The sequence below is a fragment of the Megascapheus bottae genome, chromosome 14 (genome assembly GCF_031878675.1).
Source record: "Megascapheus bottae isolate mThoBot1 chromosome 14, mThoBot2.hap1, whole genome shotgun sequence".
In the NCBI taxonomy this organism is placed as follows: domain Eukaryota; kingdom Metazoa; phylum Chordata; class Mammalia; order Rodentia; family Geomyidae; genus Megascapheus; species Megascapheus bottae.
This window is the reverse complement of record NC_143522.1, coordinates 12313531-12330470: the sequence shown is the minus strand read 5'-3', so window position 1 is coordinate 12330470 and position 16940 is coordinate 12313531. Positions and strand designations below refer to the sequence as shown.

At 36.1% G+C, this 16940-nt stretch overlaps 1 protein-coding gene across 4 annotated transcripts in view; it reads right to left on the bottom strand.

Moving 5' to 3' along the window:
• Positions 1–16940, bottom strand: part of Ylpm1 (YLP motif containing 1) — a 69072-nt gene that overhangs the window by 9316 nt on the left and 42816 nt on the right. For 3 of the 4 annotated variants that reach the window (XM_090344483.1, XM_090344487.1, XM_090344485.1), the window contains 11 exons: positions 16776–16868; positions 16167–16359; positions 15414–15532; positions 13639–13793; positions 11076–11138; positions 10727–10846; positions 9987–10163; positions 9817–9900; positions 9362–9445; positions 6540–6620; positions 3446–3497 (listed from right to left, as the gene is read on the bottom strand). In XM_090344483.1, coding sequence (XP_090200609.1) covers positions 3446–3497; positions 6540–6620; positions 9362–9445; positions 9817–9900; positions 9987–10163; positions 10727–10846; positions 11076–11138; positions 13639–13793; positions 15414–15532; positions 16167–16359; positions 16776–16868 — 1221 coding nt within the window. The remainder of the gene's footprint in view (positions 1–3445; positions 3498–6539; positions 6621–9361; positions 9446–9816; positions 9901–9986; positions 10164–10726; positions 10847–11075; positions 11139–13638; positions 13794–15413; positions 15533–16166; positions 16360–16775; positions 16869–16940) is intronic. The other variant, XM_090344486.1, reaches the window with a different exon arrangement.

The following is a 16940-nucleotide window of genomic DNA, read 5'->3' as shown; positions in this document are numbered from 1 at the left end:
AATTCACACTTTAATTCCAAGAATAAAGCCTGGCAGGCAATAGCACATAAAGGCAGCATGAAAAACTGCAAGAACTTCTCCTCATACACTAGGTACAGATCAGATCTATATCTGCAACATGAAATCCAATACAGCATGCATTTCTAGTCACAGCACCTTCATTTTATTTGAAATTTTACTCTGCAAGCATATTATAGTTTCCTTTTGGGGCTAAAGAAAGGCTTGCAGTTCATTCATATGGCATACTAGAAACCTAAACACACAGATGAATGATAGAGGGTGAGGGAAGAGGAATCTGGGGTGTTAATTACAGAAGTTTGGCATCCAAAACACTCATGCTAGTGATTGTTAGAGATCTGAGTTTCAAAAGATAAAGTTTTAAGATGAAGATGAAACTTTAAATCCAACTTGGTAGGTCACAAAATTTTACCAAATCTTTAAAACAGTGTATATTATTCTAACATAACGCAAGAATTCTTTAGATACAACTATGCATTTTCTATAGATAATATTTGAAATTTGTTCATGGTGAACATAGGTTTTTGTGCCTGTACAAATAATTACATTCTAATTCTGAAGAGATGAGTTTGCAGAATGTCAATATACAACTCTTAAGTATACACAAATGATACTGAGATGAGGAAAACCAAAATATTTCACACAGAGAACTTAAATTAGAGTGGTGATTGTCTTAAATATTCTAGTTCTTACAGTCTGAGAAACTAAAATCCTGTTTTTGAGTTTAAATGCCCTCAGTCCTGAATCCCAGCCTCTGATGTCACATAATATCCAACCTATGTATTAGGGTGCCTGTGTCCCAGGTGGGAAGAAGCAGTCAGGTGTGACTGACGTGGACAGACAGCTTTTAACAACTTCCTGACCCTGATGCCAGATATAACTCAGTCCTGTCCCAAACTGTTTTAAACTACACAGGCAGAACTATACACTGAGCAGAGACCAAGAATCTGCAGTGAAATCCAAACAGCTGTTTGAAATATTATAGGTAAGCACTTTCTTATTAGTAGATTCATTTGTAAGTCTAAGTTCCCCAGTTTCACCCCTTTCTCTCACAAGTAACACTGCTAAAGGTCAGTATGTGCCCATCCAGCATGATCCTGTTACCAAGAATAATGAAAGAATGTTGGTACTCCGAAAAGTAAGTTACACTTGGTAGGCAAACACTACATTTGTTATGATAGGGAGGCAATATATATGTGCTAATTCAGCTGAAGATCTTCATAGGTTAAGAGGAGAAACTTCTTCTCAACTGGCTCAATGGACCAATCTCAAAGAAGCATGCACTGTTAAGGCTCACATTCAATTCGCCTTCCTCCATAGCTGGATTAGCTCTTAAGACAATACAATAGTGCAGTATGCAAGTCCTTATAGAAAACATCATTGTTACTCCCATTAAGAACAAGCAAAGACTCAGCTGCAAAACCTCTAGATTTTTTTTCTAGATTCATTTCCAGATGTTCAGTGTCAATAGCTGAAAAATGATTTATGTAAGAAATCCACTTATGCAATTTATTGTGTAATATTGTCTTTAAAACTGATGGAATTGTATAAGATGTATTTTCTGAGAAGTAAGTGGTAGATATGCCAAATTCCTTCCCCACCCCAAGAAGTTGATACCAGTATTCCTATTTTCTTGAACATTCATCATAACTGAATGCCATTTTCTTTTTTCCTTAAAAACTAGAAATGAATATACAAAACGAACTGGCTCTAGTTTAGTGAAACCCTATCACAAATTATGTTTTACATAAGACCTTTGAAAATATGTTAGCTAAAATATTTATCACATTTATAATCATTTTTACAATTTCTCTTTGTCCGGAAGATAATCACTGTTTAGAGCACCAGAAGAAATGATCTGTAAAGTCTTACAGGTTATTTAAAAAGTACAGAACTTTAAATGGAGCTAATTTAATATCAAAATAAGCAGGACCAGAGCATTTTATTTTAAAAATTAATTTATTATCATCACTTTCCTAAATACTTTATATTTAATTGTTAAATATGTAAGAGCTTAAGAGTTAAGGAAGGAAATTAAGATTTCCCAGAGAGAAGATTAAAAAGACTGGACTGAGTATAATTTTTATTTAACATACCCTCAATTTTTCTTTTGGGTCATGGGGCTTGAACTCTGGGCCTGGGTGCTGTCCCTGAGCTCTTCACAGCTCAAGGCTACCACCCTACCCCTGGGCCTGGGCACTGTCCCTGAGTTCTTCAGCTCAAGGCTACTGTCCTATTCCTGAGCCACAGCCCCACTTCCCATTTTCTAGTGGTTAATTGAAGATAAGAGCCTCAAGTTCTTTAATGCCTGGGCTGGCTTTTAACCATGATCCTCAGATCTTAGCTTCTTGAGTAGCTAGGATTCTAGGCGTGAACCACTGCTTCCTGCCCATTTTTTTTTTGTAAAGATTTTACAGTAAGGCACCTGTACCAACAGAATATTAATACTACAGTTTGTGTACCTATTTTTCTCAGATGGGGCCTGGTCAACATCAAGTGGTAAACCAAGCAGTTGGGCACAAGGGAAAATAGGACCCATACAAGTGTGTGCAAGATGTATTTCCTGAGGTCAGTGAAGGAGCTAAGTGCTCGGTTCATGTTATTAAATGAAGATACTTAGATGATTACTTCACTTCTGTATTGACATTAAGAGAAATGTAGAAATTGTCATGCTTTATAATCAGTAAGGCCTTTTGTAAATCAAAAAGTCTCCATGTTTTCTTATAGTTTTTATTGATGTAGCTTAATTAACTGGGTAAAATGAACTTTAAAAAATGGCAAAGCATTTTATAGTATTGCTATGAAATACAGGAGGTATCTATTCAATATATATGATTTGATGGGAAAACACACAGTAAACAACTCCAAAATGTAATTTAGACAGTCCTTTTAAGTGGTTTACATTATGGCACTCAGAACAACTTAAGGAAAATTTAAATGGAATCTCATAAAAAGGGATCTTTAAAATTCTGAATTATATATCCACTTCCCTGTATACCCAAACAAATTTATTATTCAAAAATGTCCTTTAATTTTTAAGAATTAATATTTATTATGACTATCATCTTAAGTACTCATAAAAACAGGTTCAACTTGGACTGCAGTTAATTTTTTCTAAGAAACGTTTGCCTCAACGTTTCTCGTTAATATAAAAAAATGAATGCTGAAAGCAACAGTATTTTGTTACTAAATTTATTATTTGTTTACTCTAAAAGCATTAAATGGTATTGAAAAGAGTACTTTTATAACACTTCTTTTTTATTACTAATCAAACCAAAAACTAGTGGAGTAGACTGGAGGATGCAAGGTAGGCCAAAAATCTTGCTTTAAGCAGAAGTTTTGGAAAATTGTTCTTCTTATAGTGGAAAGCTCTATGACCATTACCATCAGGTATCACATATAAAAACAGGAAAAAAGAAATACCCACCTAGCTTTGCCTCAGATGTGTCCATCTCCCATTTGCTTTTCGGAATGTAACCCTAAATTGTACACAGAGAGAAGCTCGAAGGGTTAGAAAGAGACACATACATGCATACACTTTTGAATTGGAAAAGCATTAAAACTGGGAATGGATTCAGTTTCCACTGGCTAGTTATAAATATATATCCTTAGGGAAAACACAATCTCATTATCTTTGGAGAAACTAAATGATCAAATTCGCCAAACTTCACTGAAGATTTCAGAACAGTGACTTCAAGAGAGTGTCATGAAGGTGCTTTGTGGCAGCTACAGTTCAGGACTCACAACTGTAGTCTGAACAGCAGCTGTATAGTTATTATTATTATGAAAAGCATGTACAGTTACTGTGCCAATATTAATATCCTTTGGAGATCAGATAATTTATAATATTAGCTATACTATTTTCTAAATACAACTGCTATTTAAGTGATTATAACCATGAAGTCGAAAATGTTCTTCAAAACAGTTACTGATATATCAGTATCATTTTAAGTACTTAAAAGAGGGGAAAAGGACTAGTATTACTGAACCCAACTACCCAATTATGAAGGTAAACTTACTTTAAAATGACTCAATCCATATACCAGTTAGATCTTACAAAGACTAATTTTATTGAATCAATTTCAGAGCTTTTCTCTTGGGTCAGTTGTGAACTAGATTATTATTTCTAATACCTTTTAGAATTGTGTTTCTAGGTATATGAAAACCCAGAAATCACTACAATCAACTTACATCTTAGATTTCATAAGATAACTAACATTTTCCAATTACCCAGTGTGCACAATGAACTATGTCTTTTCTCTTTATTCACCTAACAAAGTGTATACTTGTTCCAAGTGATTTATCATGAGTCCTCTTTTCCTTCACTAGACATTTTTTCTTTTGGTCCCTAGCATACAGAAACTTTACTATTAGGACTTAGAAAACAGGACAAATTCATCCAAAGTGTCAGCATTTTCTCTTATGTATCATTTCTATGGTTGGAAATGTGCAAGTTTATAGAACAGACTGACATGCAGCTAGATCAGAAAACATGTTGAAGATATCGTAACAATAGTTTCTTTTCTATGAGTGAGTTTACTTAAGTTCCATCATTATTCCAGGAAACCTAGTTTTATACATTTTTAGTCTTTAAAGTCCATTTCAACTTAGATAGTATTTCAGGTTGTAAATTATATCATCATCCTTTTGAAACACATTTTTAGAATGAACCAAGACAAAGCTACAGTAGTGATGAAAGTTAAGGTCTAAGGAAACTTTTATGTAAGTGATAGCTCAACACTCATCTTAAAACCTTAAGCACAACTGGAATAATATAAAGTCTGAAACATACTAAATTCACTACTAGATTCAATGAAGCAACAAATAAAGACAAACTCTCACACCAGTGATTCCCCCAAAAGGATTCTCTTAAGAAAGGTTTGGATTTCATCCAGTTGTATTCATAGGTACATATTAGAAAATGCAAAGTTTACTGACAATTCTGTCAAAACAGTCTGAATAATATGAGACTTGCTCTTAACCCTTTGGTTAATATTCTCCAAGAATCTTTTACTCTTGGGATAGACTCCAATAGTAAAACATTTGGATTCTGCTCTTTGCATGGGTTAAGAGAAGTTTTTAAACATAAAGTAAACAAGCAACAACGTTAGTTTCCCCCTGCTGAAACCATTTTGTTCTTCCTTGAAACCAAGCCATCTTTTCACTGCAAAAAGTGGAAGAATACTTAGAAATGAAAGTCTAGCAGGGTGGAATTCTAAGGTTTACTTGCCAGGTCTCTGATGTGAAAATATAGTACAATAATGCCTTTCATTAAAAAAAAATGTACATTCAATTAGAAGCTCCAAGTTCAATCTACAAATAAAGTGTTAAAAACCACATCCTAAATGAAATCTCCACAAAAGACAGCTTCAGAAAGTAAACAACGCTATAGATTTTCACATGGTCAGTTTCTATCATGTACGCTTTAAGTAGCTATAAAGGTCATTGGCAATATTCCAGGATAGCAGGGCCTTTAAGTAAACTTCTTGCCTGTATTTGAGATTATGTATAGCAAAACAACTTAATTCAAAGAAAAAGATTTTGTGTTTAAAAACCAAACGTATTGAGACTCAAATGCCATTAACTTATTTTTTAATCCACATTTAAAATGTAGGAATGTAGAGGTCGACATCATCTCTATATAAACACAGTTTCTATTAAGAGTCCTCTATAGTACACGTAAGTTTAATGGGACCACTTCTTGAAGACTCCATATACTCTAGCGCGGGTAGGAAAATCAGGATTCTCAATTTTTACATTTTCAGGAGTATGAAAAGCAAATTGACCAAGAACTGAAGTATTAACTAAACCAAGTAATACTCTGGATTTAAAAAAAAGCAACTGTTCCAAGGCATTGCTCATCTCTGTACCTCATTAGCAAACACTGAACAGTCAGATTAACTCTAGATTGCATTTTCTTGAATAATAGGATAAGGCAAATATCTCTACAGAGGTTTTAAAAACATTTACAGGAGGTACACAAGAACTTTAAACTCATATTATGTAAGTTTCTAATCAGTCTAAGTAAAATGCATTGCCTACACAGTCAAATCATTTTTCCCATCACTTAACAGGATTAAAAAAAAAACAAAAACCAGAACAAATCCAGCAGCCAGTGGTAACCAATCTATTTGCTCATTGACAGAAACTCAATCTTGAGATTTTGTAGTAGAGACACAACTGTGTATATGTTCGGTAGGTTGTACGACTTTTCTGCTGGAATGTAAAAATGACTTTCAAATATAATTAATTTCTTGAAAAGTATCCTTCTAAAACTACCCACAGATAGATGTGTACAAAGGTAAGTTTCTTTGCAATCTGTTAAAAAATTTTTAACAACACAGGCTTCCCTTGGTCCAGGAAAAACAAAAGTAGCTAAAAGTTCAAGATGATTATAGGAACTTTTGCTATTAAAAAGTGTGTATCATAAGTAGTAAAACCACCATGGATCTAAATATGAACCCTCCTTAATAATTCTAATAATGAGACACTTTGCTCAAAGTGGTTGGTCTGTCTCCTACCAGTTCGTTTTCCTCTTCTTCTGCATCTTTCTTTTCTTCCTTCTGTTCTTCAATATTTGCATCAAAATCTTCCATCTCTACCTATAACATGGCAATAATCATTGAAAAATAACTGAGTTAACTTTTAGAAAAATGTGGATTCATTTTCTAATTTCTGGAATGAGCACAGCTGCCCAGAACACAATAGCACAGATTTATTATTACATACTACAATATAGCTATATATATATATAATATATATATATACATGCATCTATCTATCTATCTATCTATCTATCTATCTATCTATCTATCTATTTTAAAGCTGGTCCTGGGTCTTGAATTCAGGGCCTGGGTGCTGTCCCTGTGTCCTGTCCCTGTGTCTCTTTGTGCTCAGGCTAGTGCTCTATCATTTGAGCCACAGCACCATTTCTGGCTTTTTGGAGTAGTTTACTGGAGATAAGAATCACACAGACATTATTGCCCATTGTTGAATCCTGATCCTCAGATTTCAGCCACCTGAGTAGCTAGGATTACGGGTGTGAACCATTGGTACCTGGTCACTGTTTAGCAATCCAACATTTTAAGGAAAACTGATAAAAGACAAAAAGATATTCCTGCCTTTTAGTTTCCTGAGATATTCATCTTTGTAATTACTAAAATTGTAAGTACAATGCTTTAATTGAAGTTAAAACAGTTTTAAATACTCATGGATTCCTAAGGTTTCATTATAAAACTTTTTTTGCCAGCGCCTGAGCACTGTCTTTGGACTTTCTCAAGGCTAGAGCTCTACCACTTGAGCTTCAGCACCACTTCTAGCTTTTTCTATGTATGTGGTACAGAGGAGTTGAACCTGGGTCTTTGTGCATACCAGACAAGCACTCTACCACTAGGCCAAACTGCTGGCCCGGATATTTCTTTGGTTTTTTTTTTTTTGTTGGCTCTATGGTAGGGTGACAGCCTTCAGCTGAAGAGCTCAGGGACAATGCCCAGGCCCAGGGATAGGGAGGTAGCCATGAGCTGAAGAGCACAAGTACAGCACTCAGGCAAAGTTCAAGCCCCATGAGCCACCAAAAAAAAAAAAAAGGAAGGCACCAGGAAGTGGGAAGACTGTCCCATAGGTTGGTAGAATTATTCTTGTAAAAACAACCACATTGTGAAAGGCAATCTACAAGTTTAATGAAATATTCATCAACATTGTAATGCCATTCTTCACTAAGACAGAGGAAACAATTCCAAAATTCATATGGAACCACAAAAGACTCCAAAAAGCTAAAGCAAATATGGGCAAGAAAAGCAATATTGGAGGTATCACAATTCTAGAACTACTCAAACTACTAGAGTTAGAGTAACAACAACAAAAAATTCTCAGTACTGACGGCCTGAAGACCAGTGGAATAGACTAGAAGATCCAGAAATGAATCCATATACTTCCAGTTATCTGATATTTGACAAAGGAGCTAAAAAAATATGTTGGAAAAAAGACAGTCTCTTCAACAAATGGTATTGGAAAAAATGGACATCCATATGTAGAAGACTGAAATTGAATCCTTCTTTGTAATAATTTCAACTCAAAACGTACAGTGCTCAGACCCTGAGTTCAAGCCCCAGGACTGGAAAACAAACAAACAAAACCTCTTTTAAACACAGAACTACCCTATTATCCAGCAATGCCACTTTTGGACATCTACCCCAAAATATTACAAGTCAGGATACAGTAAAGACATATGCACATCCTTGTTCATTGCTGCACTATTCACAATAGCCAAATTATGGAAACATCAAAGATGTCCTACAATGGATGATGAGTGGAGCAAGAAAAATGTGTAACATGCATACAATGCAATTTTATTCATCTAGCAGAAAGAATGTCATTTGCAGGGAAATGGATAGAACTAGAAAAAAAATCAGGTTAAGAAAGTCAGGCTCACAGAGATAAACGGCATATCTTTTCTCTTGTATGTGGAAGCTAGATCTAAAATACAAACATATATGATAACATATACAGGTTTTACACATATACATACAAACCAACTAAAAGGATGGTATACTTAGGGGAGGAGCCCGATGGTGCAATTCTTCTGAACAACTAACAAATGAACACCGAGGTGTGGAAATGTGATTTGAGGGAGAAAGGGGACACACAAATGGAGGGAGGAAGGGTGAGCAAATGCAGACATTATATTCAGTAGACACTGTAAAAATCAAACTATGTAACTTGAGGATAGGGATAGGGGAGGGAATGGGAGAAAGGGGGAGAATGTTAGAAGGGGCCTATATTAGCCTGACTTATGGAACTTTAATCTCTATTTAATAAAAACATTCTTTTATGAATGTTTTTATATTAAAACATTCATATATTATACTTTTTATATTAAAGGAGTGGTTTCTAGATTTTTAAAACATTTCTATAAAGCACCCTATAGGTAAAGCTAGTGAAATCTGAAAATGAACTACATATAAGAACTTTAATTCAGGATATTTTACTCAATATAGTGTTTTTTCAGTGTTAAATTTCCAGGTTTTGTAAGAGAATGTTTTTGTTCTTAGGAGATAACCGTGAAGCATTTAGGGTTACAGGTTATGCCTTGAACTCAACTCTAATATGGTTCTACTGTAACAGTATGTATCTGTATACAGAAGAACATGAAAAACATTAACAATTAGTCAATCTCAAGAAAGGCATATATATATATATATATATATATATGCAGAAGAGAGAGAGGTTTTCTTTACTGTTCATATGATTTCATAGATTTAAACTTTTTCAAGGTAAAAGCAGGAGGAAAAAAAGTGTTATTTAATTTAAACTGCCTTTGGGCCAAAGGTGCATACCCACTTACCTCTTCAATAGCAGCATCTTGTAGCAAAGAACGAATATCTAAACGCATCATGTGACGAGGCGCAGTTTCCCAGTGGTCAGCCATCTATTGTGAAATTTAAGAAGTCAAGTTATCTCTAGAAACTACTCAAATGAAGAACAAATAGGCATCTGAAATAAATTTAACACTAACATGTTAACAGATCAGTTCCAAGAAGAGCTTGAATACTTTTTTCACTCATACATACAAAGGAAAAGAAATACTTTCTAATGTAGGTAGAAAAAACATTCTTAAACAAAATGGGATAAATAAGAGCTTTGTATTTGGAAATACAACAATGAAAGCATTTTGTTTAACATATATAATAAAAGAAAGGGAAACTAAGGAGAAGGCCTGGAACACTTGCCTAGAAAGCAAGAAGCCCCAGTCTAAACCTAAGTACCCATCCCTCCACCCCTCAAAAAAAGGAAAATCACCTTATTAATTTCTTTAAGCTTTCTTCCATGAATATTTCTTTTGCCACAAGTCTGGTTATCCACAGTCATTTCAGCCAAATATACCTAAGCAATAATTAGTAATGATTAGACAAACAACAGAAAACTTGTCTTTTAATGAAATGCTTTTAGAAGTTCTTTTAAGGCTTTACCTCAAATCCCTTGGTTTTTGCTGCACTCCAAAACTGGTCAAAATGTCTAACTCTGTCATTGATAGCATCCAGAATGATGAAGGGGAAAAAGCCATCATCCAGAGTCTTTTTGAAAGTCTTGAACATGCTGGTGCGGTAGGTCTCCTCCATCTCTGCTTCATATTCATATTCCATTACCTAGGATGATCGCCATAAAAAGATCTAGGATTAGTAAATGTAAAGAATCATTCTTAACCTTTGACCTGGTCAACATCTGCATAGATGTTATCTTGCAGTCTTTCCTTCATACCTGAGTACCAAAGCTTATGTTTAGAAAACAGAGAAGTCTTCTCAAAAGCCTCTTTTTCTGAACACATTGTCCCTTAAATACTGTAAGTGCATCACATTCAGAATTATGAATGACTCTTGTTCTTAATGTACCATGTTTTTTTTTTTTTCTCTTCTCTTGTGTTGCCCTTTGGTTAATCTCATATTGTTACAGTATCTGACTTTGTTACCTGGTGTGTGTGTGTGTGTGTGTGTGTGTGTGTGTGTGTGTGTGTGTATGTTTATTTGAAATAGGAGGGGGGGAAATGAGGGGAGAAGATGAAGGGAGGGAGATGGGAACAAAAACATGAGAAGGGGTATCAATGTGTGAGACATAATGCACCTTCTATCTGGTGAATATAACTGTAACCCCTCTACACATTAAAATAAAAATAAATGAAAATATTAATATGCAAAAAAAGTAATATCCACACCTTCTTTTTCACTTTCTTTCCAGAATCCGGATCTTTTTCTTCTTTTTCTACTTCAGTGATAAAGTAATCATCTAGGCTTAAAACTCTGGGGGCAGGTCCTCCAAATTCTACCTCCTTATCCTAAGGATAGTAAAAACAAATTAATGAATATTCACAAAGTTCCCTCTTCTGGCTAAATAACATGTTGGTAGTTGAAAGACAATATTTGTTTAAATTAATCAAAAATATATATGGGACAACATCTGCATGGATCCATGGGCCCTTAAATGGACCAAGTGGGAGATGTCTACATCCACAACACACGGCTTACTAACACAAATACTTGATTTATTGGCTTTCTTCTACTCACTCGAATAAGTTTTGCAACATGTGTCTTTCCACTGCCAGGCAATCCTCTCATAATAACAACAATCTGAAACACAATGGAGAGAAAATCACTTAAGAGAGCTTTTCTCAATGACTTATTATTCATGGGAGGGCATGAAACAAATCTTAATATATTTGAAAGAATAGGAATAATGCAAAATATGTTACCTGATCACAAAAACAGAAATTAGTGGAAATTAGTTGAAGAAGAAATCAGATTCCAGAACTGGTGGCCTATTCCTGAAGACTGCTGTTAGAGAACAGCCTAAGCAAAAAGTTTGAAAGACCCCCCCCTTTCAAATCAGTAACTACGTAGGAATAGTGGCATATGTCTGTCATCCTAACATGCAAGTTCCATGATTAAAGAGGACTGTAATTTCTGGCTTGCAATCCTAGCTACTACTCAGCAAGCTAAGATTTGAGAAGTAAAGGTCAAAGCCAGCTGGGCAGAATAGTCTTCAAGACTAGCTCAAATTAATCAACAAAATGTCATAGTGAAGGCATGGTTTAGTGGTAAAGGGTCAGCCCTGAGTGAAATGGCCAGCAAGATTGTGAGACCCTGAGTTTAAACCCTAGTATCAGTGTGCATAAATAAACACATAAATAAAGTTTATATTACTCAAGCCAATACAGCCATGCCTTTAAGGTAAATACAATTCAGCAAACTTCTCTCACACCTGGGACAGTGACTCTGGTCTCTGAGCTGGTCCTGGGGAGGGACTTAATGCTCTTGAACCATTCCATTCTCTCCTGAAGTCACACTGCAGCCATACTGGGATCCAAGAAGGGCCAGATCATTTGCTAGGCATTAATGAATCTTATTGTAACAAGGCTACCAGAGTCAGGCTGATGCCAGAGTCTAAATCAGCCTGAGATTGAATTATTCTAAGTATGCATACCTCTCCATGTTCCCAATTCTCCCTATATATCCTAAGTCCAATGCTGAATTCCGGAAGATAGCAGAAGATGAGCATAGATAAACTAAGTATGGCTATCTTCCTGTAGCATATCTCTGCCACATAATTTCTTTTCTCTGCCAAATTTTTTCCTGATAAACTTTCACCAAGAGAAACAGAGAGACGAAATGACATATACATCTACTTTGAGACAGAAAGGGGGGGGGGAGCGCGATATCAATGAGACGTGGGGTTTAGATATGTGAGTTATGTTCCTCAATGTTGGAAACTTGGTCCAGTATGGCAGTATTGAGGTAGGAGAAACTTTATTGGTGAGGAGAAAGTAGTTAGGGTTGTTGACGAATACTTTTTGCAGACTACGGATAGCTCCCTGAAGACTGAATAGCATACTCTTGACTCTCCAGCACTACAAACTAAATAAATTCTTTTCCCTTGCAAGTGTTCAATCTCAGGTATTTTGTTACAGCAACAGAAAATAGACTATAGAAACTCAAAAGATAGCTCTTTGAAAAGACCAAATTTATTGATAAATCATAAGTAGCAAACTCTTCATATAAGTATTTCAATACCATTACAGTCAATCTGATAACCAAGAAAGCTACAAAGTGACCAATAGGTAAGGAGTAGACTATGGACGTACTGAACAAGGGGGAGATTTCTCCTGAATCATCTACTTTCTGAATAGTAAGATTTCATCACGCTACCCAGAAAAACACAATTTAAAGTTATAAATCGTTTATTTCTGGAATTTTCCATCTCAGGATTATTTCTGATTTGGGTTAAGTGGAACTGAAGAAAGGGAGACCACAGATAAGGGAATTCTACTAACAATCACTACAGGGAAGATGGAATAGTTGCAATTACACATTAACAATATGCCAAAAGAAAAAGAAAAAAAAAAAGGACTGAAACAGTAAACTATTAGTTCTACATATATGCTATCAAATACCTGGCTTAAATCTCCAGTGTCAGTTTATTCAAATGAAAGTCTAATTATTCTGCAATATAAGATAAACTTAAAAGAATGTGTACATTTGGAACTCACTAGTAAATTAATTAACTCCTTGCTATCCCCTTTTTCCAACATACCAAAAACCCAAATATACTTTTCCTCTCTTCAAAATGCATTTGATTCGGCTTTCCTGTTTTTAAAAAAAGTTTCCAATGTCTTTTTTGCCAAAAAATTAAGCTCTAACTTCTTTATGATTTTCGGTAGCTGAGACTGTATGATAATTTAGAGATGCTACAATGACTTGAATTGTATGTATGTATGTATGTATGTATGTATGTATGTATGTATGTATGTATGTCATGGGACTTGAATTCTGGACCTCTGAACTCTTCAGCTCAAGGAGACCATCCTACCCATTGAGCCACAGCTTCACTTCCAGTTTTCTGGTGATTAATTGGAGATAAAAATCTCACAGACCTTTTAGTGCCAGAGCTGGCTTTGAACCCGATCCTCAGGTCTCAGCCTCCTGAGTAGCTAGGATTACCGGCACAAACTACTGCACTGGTTCTGATTTTATTTCTATGTTGCACACAAGTAAAGAAAATCTATTCAGCATACTAAAAAGATTTATCATCTTTGGATTTACAAGAAAACGATATCAATTTTATAGCACTTACTCTTTCAGGTCTGCTCTCTCGGCCTGGTGGTTTCAAAATATCATCCACATTCTTTGATTCAGGTTTCTTTTCAACCCGTGGAGCTGGAGGTGGCTGGTGGCTTAGAGATGGAGCTGGCAGGGGCATTCGCTCCTCTGGGTAAGTTCTCCGTTCTCCTAGAATCCCACAATTGAATAAACTTATTATTTACATAACCATTATCTTACCTTGATTATAACTGACTTATGTAGGAAAAGTTAATCAACAAAATAACTGATAAGGGGCCGGGAGTTTGGCCTAGTGGTAGAGTGCTTGCCTAGCATGCATGAAGACCCGGGTTCGATTCCTCGGTACCACATACATAGCAAAAAGCTGGAAGTGGTGCTGAGGTTCAAGTGCTAGCCTTGAGAAAATCCAAGGACAGTGCTCAAGCCCTGAGCCCAAGCCCAGGACTGGCAAAAAAAAAAAAACAAACAAAAAAACTGATAAGACACAGAGGAAGAAATTCTCTGCTGGACAATCTCAAGCACGACTGACAACGAGTTCTATAATTCTGCTTTTCAGATTTAAGAACCAGAGTCATCACGAATTTATAGGAATAAATTTGGAATGCTTAGGAAAAAATAGGTAGAAGTTTCTAGCTCAAGTGTAATTTATGGTAGTGGAACGATAAAAGCATATTACATGTCCAACAATAGTCTTACATTTTATTCACTAGAATGTCACAGGATCACTATTACAAATGGTATAATAATCAAACAGAACAAGCATAACAAAAACTATCTTTAGGGTTGGGTGTGTTAATTCAACAGCTGTTATGTACAATGCCCTGGGTTCAATCCTACCTAGAAAGGGAAAAACAAGAACAACAACAACAAAAAACTTGTCTGCATTTATACATTGATGACAACTTTATAAATATGTATGAAGAGAGAGAGGAATATAAAAAGTCAAACTATGTTTATGGTCTTAGAGGTAGCACATCTGCCTTAAGTGTGAGGCCCTAACTTCAAACACTACACACACACAAATAAATAATAAAATTAGCAATTATTTGGTTCCAAATTTTCTTTAACGGGACACACACACACACACACACACACACACACACACACACACTTTTTTTTTAAACAGTACTGGAGTTTGCGAGGCAGGTGCTCTGATCACTGCACTGAGCCATGCCTCCAGCCCTGTTTTCCGTCTGGTAATTTTGTGTTTCTGCCACTACTGGGGCTTGACCTCAGGGCCTGGGTGTTTGAGCTTTTACGTTCAACGTTAATGCTCTACCATTTGAATCACAGCTCAACTTCTGGCTTTTTGGTAGTTAATTAGACATAAAGAATCTCACAAACATTCCTGCCTGGGCTAGCTTCAAATTGTTTTTCTCAGATCATAGCTGGCCAAATAGCCAGGATAACTAGCTTGAGCCACCAGTAACTGGCTGACCCTACTGGGGTCTGAGATACAGGTCTCACTTTCTGCCCAAGTATGGGCCTAAACAAAATTCATCGATGTTATGTTTCTTGGTAGCTAAGATAACAGGCACTTGCCATTATGACAGCTCTTCACTGAAAAGGAATCCCAAGAGCTTTTCTGCTCAGGTTGGCCTTTAAGCTTCTCAAGTAGCAAGGATAACAGAGGAGAGTGACCAGAACCAGTCCTAATTACTCCATTTTTCATAATGCTGAGAAAAATCAAGTACATTTTACTCCGACTGCTTGAATTCAGTTATACAGAAAGCATTTCCCACTGTTTATATTCTCAACATTCTTAAAGCTAATAAGGCACTACTCTACCTCCAAACATAGATGGGCCTTCGTAGGCTGGACGGTCAGACTTCCGGTCATAGGATGGCCTATCAAATCCCCCTCTTCTGGATGAGGAATGGTCTTTTTTATCTCGGTATGATTGAGTCCTAGAAGGTTTAAAAGTTAATGTTTTACCAACAATACCATGATCTGTCTAATCGTCTCCATGGGCAGTTATTCCACACACACACACACACACACACTTTTTTTTTTTTTTTGGTCGGTCACAGGGCTTGAACTCTGGCCCTGGGTGCTGTCCCTGAGCTCTTCAGCTCAAGGCTACCACCCTACCCCTTGAAGCACAACCCCACTTCCTACTTTCTAGTGATTAATTGGAGATAAAGAGCCTCACGTTAGTGCCCAGGCTGGCTTTGAACCTCGATTCCAGGCAGGCGCCACCGTACCCAGCTCAGACATATATTTTGATTTTGTTTTTTATTTTAGATCTGCCTTTCATGAACATATCTAAAAAGCTCATCAACTGCAAAAATAAACATTTTGTTCTACAATGACTTCACTTTTATCAATTCTTCTCTTTTCTTTCCTTTATAGACATGTTCCATTTCCCACTTAATTTTTTTGGAATACAAAGTAAAATGATATAAGCCTGTACTTTCCTGCAATCTTCTAGAATTTCCTTCTTCTTCAATTATATATATGCATAAGAATATCACTCACTTTCTTTTTGGTAAATTGACCTTTGCTGCACATGCCTAGCAAAGATACTTGTTCACAGCATACCTATCATCTCGGGGACGGCGTTCTCTGTCAAATCGATCTCGTTCATAGTCCATAACACGATCTCGGTCTCGATCTCTATGTGCCTCTCGATCTCTTTTAAAATCTCGATGATCTGCTATGATATTACTCTGACGATCAAAGTAGGGTTCACGATCTCGGTCTCTATCATAGCGGTCACGTTGACCTATATGCTCTATAAAAGCAATAGAAAAGTAAAAATTTATATCCAAAAATATAAAAAATACAAACCTAATAACAGAGCAAGCATAAATTAAGGTCTTAAATTTAAGAGTCTTTTAGCTATATTAAAGGGAGGTAGAGACAATCTCACTAGAAGGAAAAATCATATAATAAGCCATAAAATTAAGTTTAAAAATACTTTTCTCAGGGCCGGGAGTTTGGCCTAGTGGTAGAGTTCTTGCCTAGCATGCACGAAGACCCGGGTTCGATTCCTTGGTACCACATACATAGAAAAAAGCCAGAAATGGTGCTGAGGCTCAAGTGGTAGAGCTCTAGCCTTGAGAAAGTCCAAGGACAGTGCTCAGGTCCTGAGCTCAAGCCCACGACTGGAAAAAAAAAAAAAACAACTTTTCTCTATGGGAAACCTACCTGTCTCAAAGTTTGATCTTTCAGGTAGTGGATCTGGGCGTAGGGTTATTCTTTCTCCATATGGTATCTGTTCAACTTTGTTGGTGGACATATCTGATAAATAAATCCAAGAATAAAATATAGTTATAATAGAGAAGCTTAAGGGGCCGGGAGTTTGGCCTACTG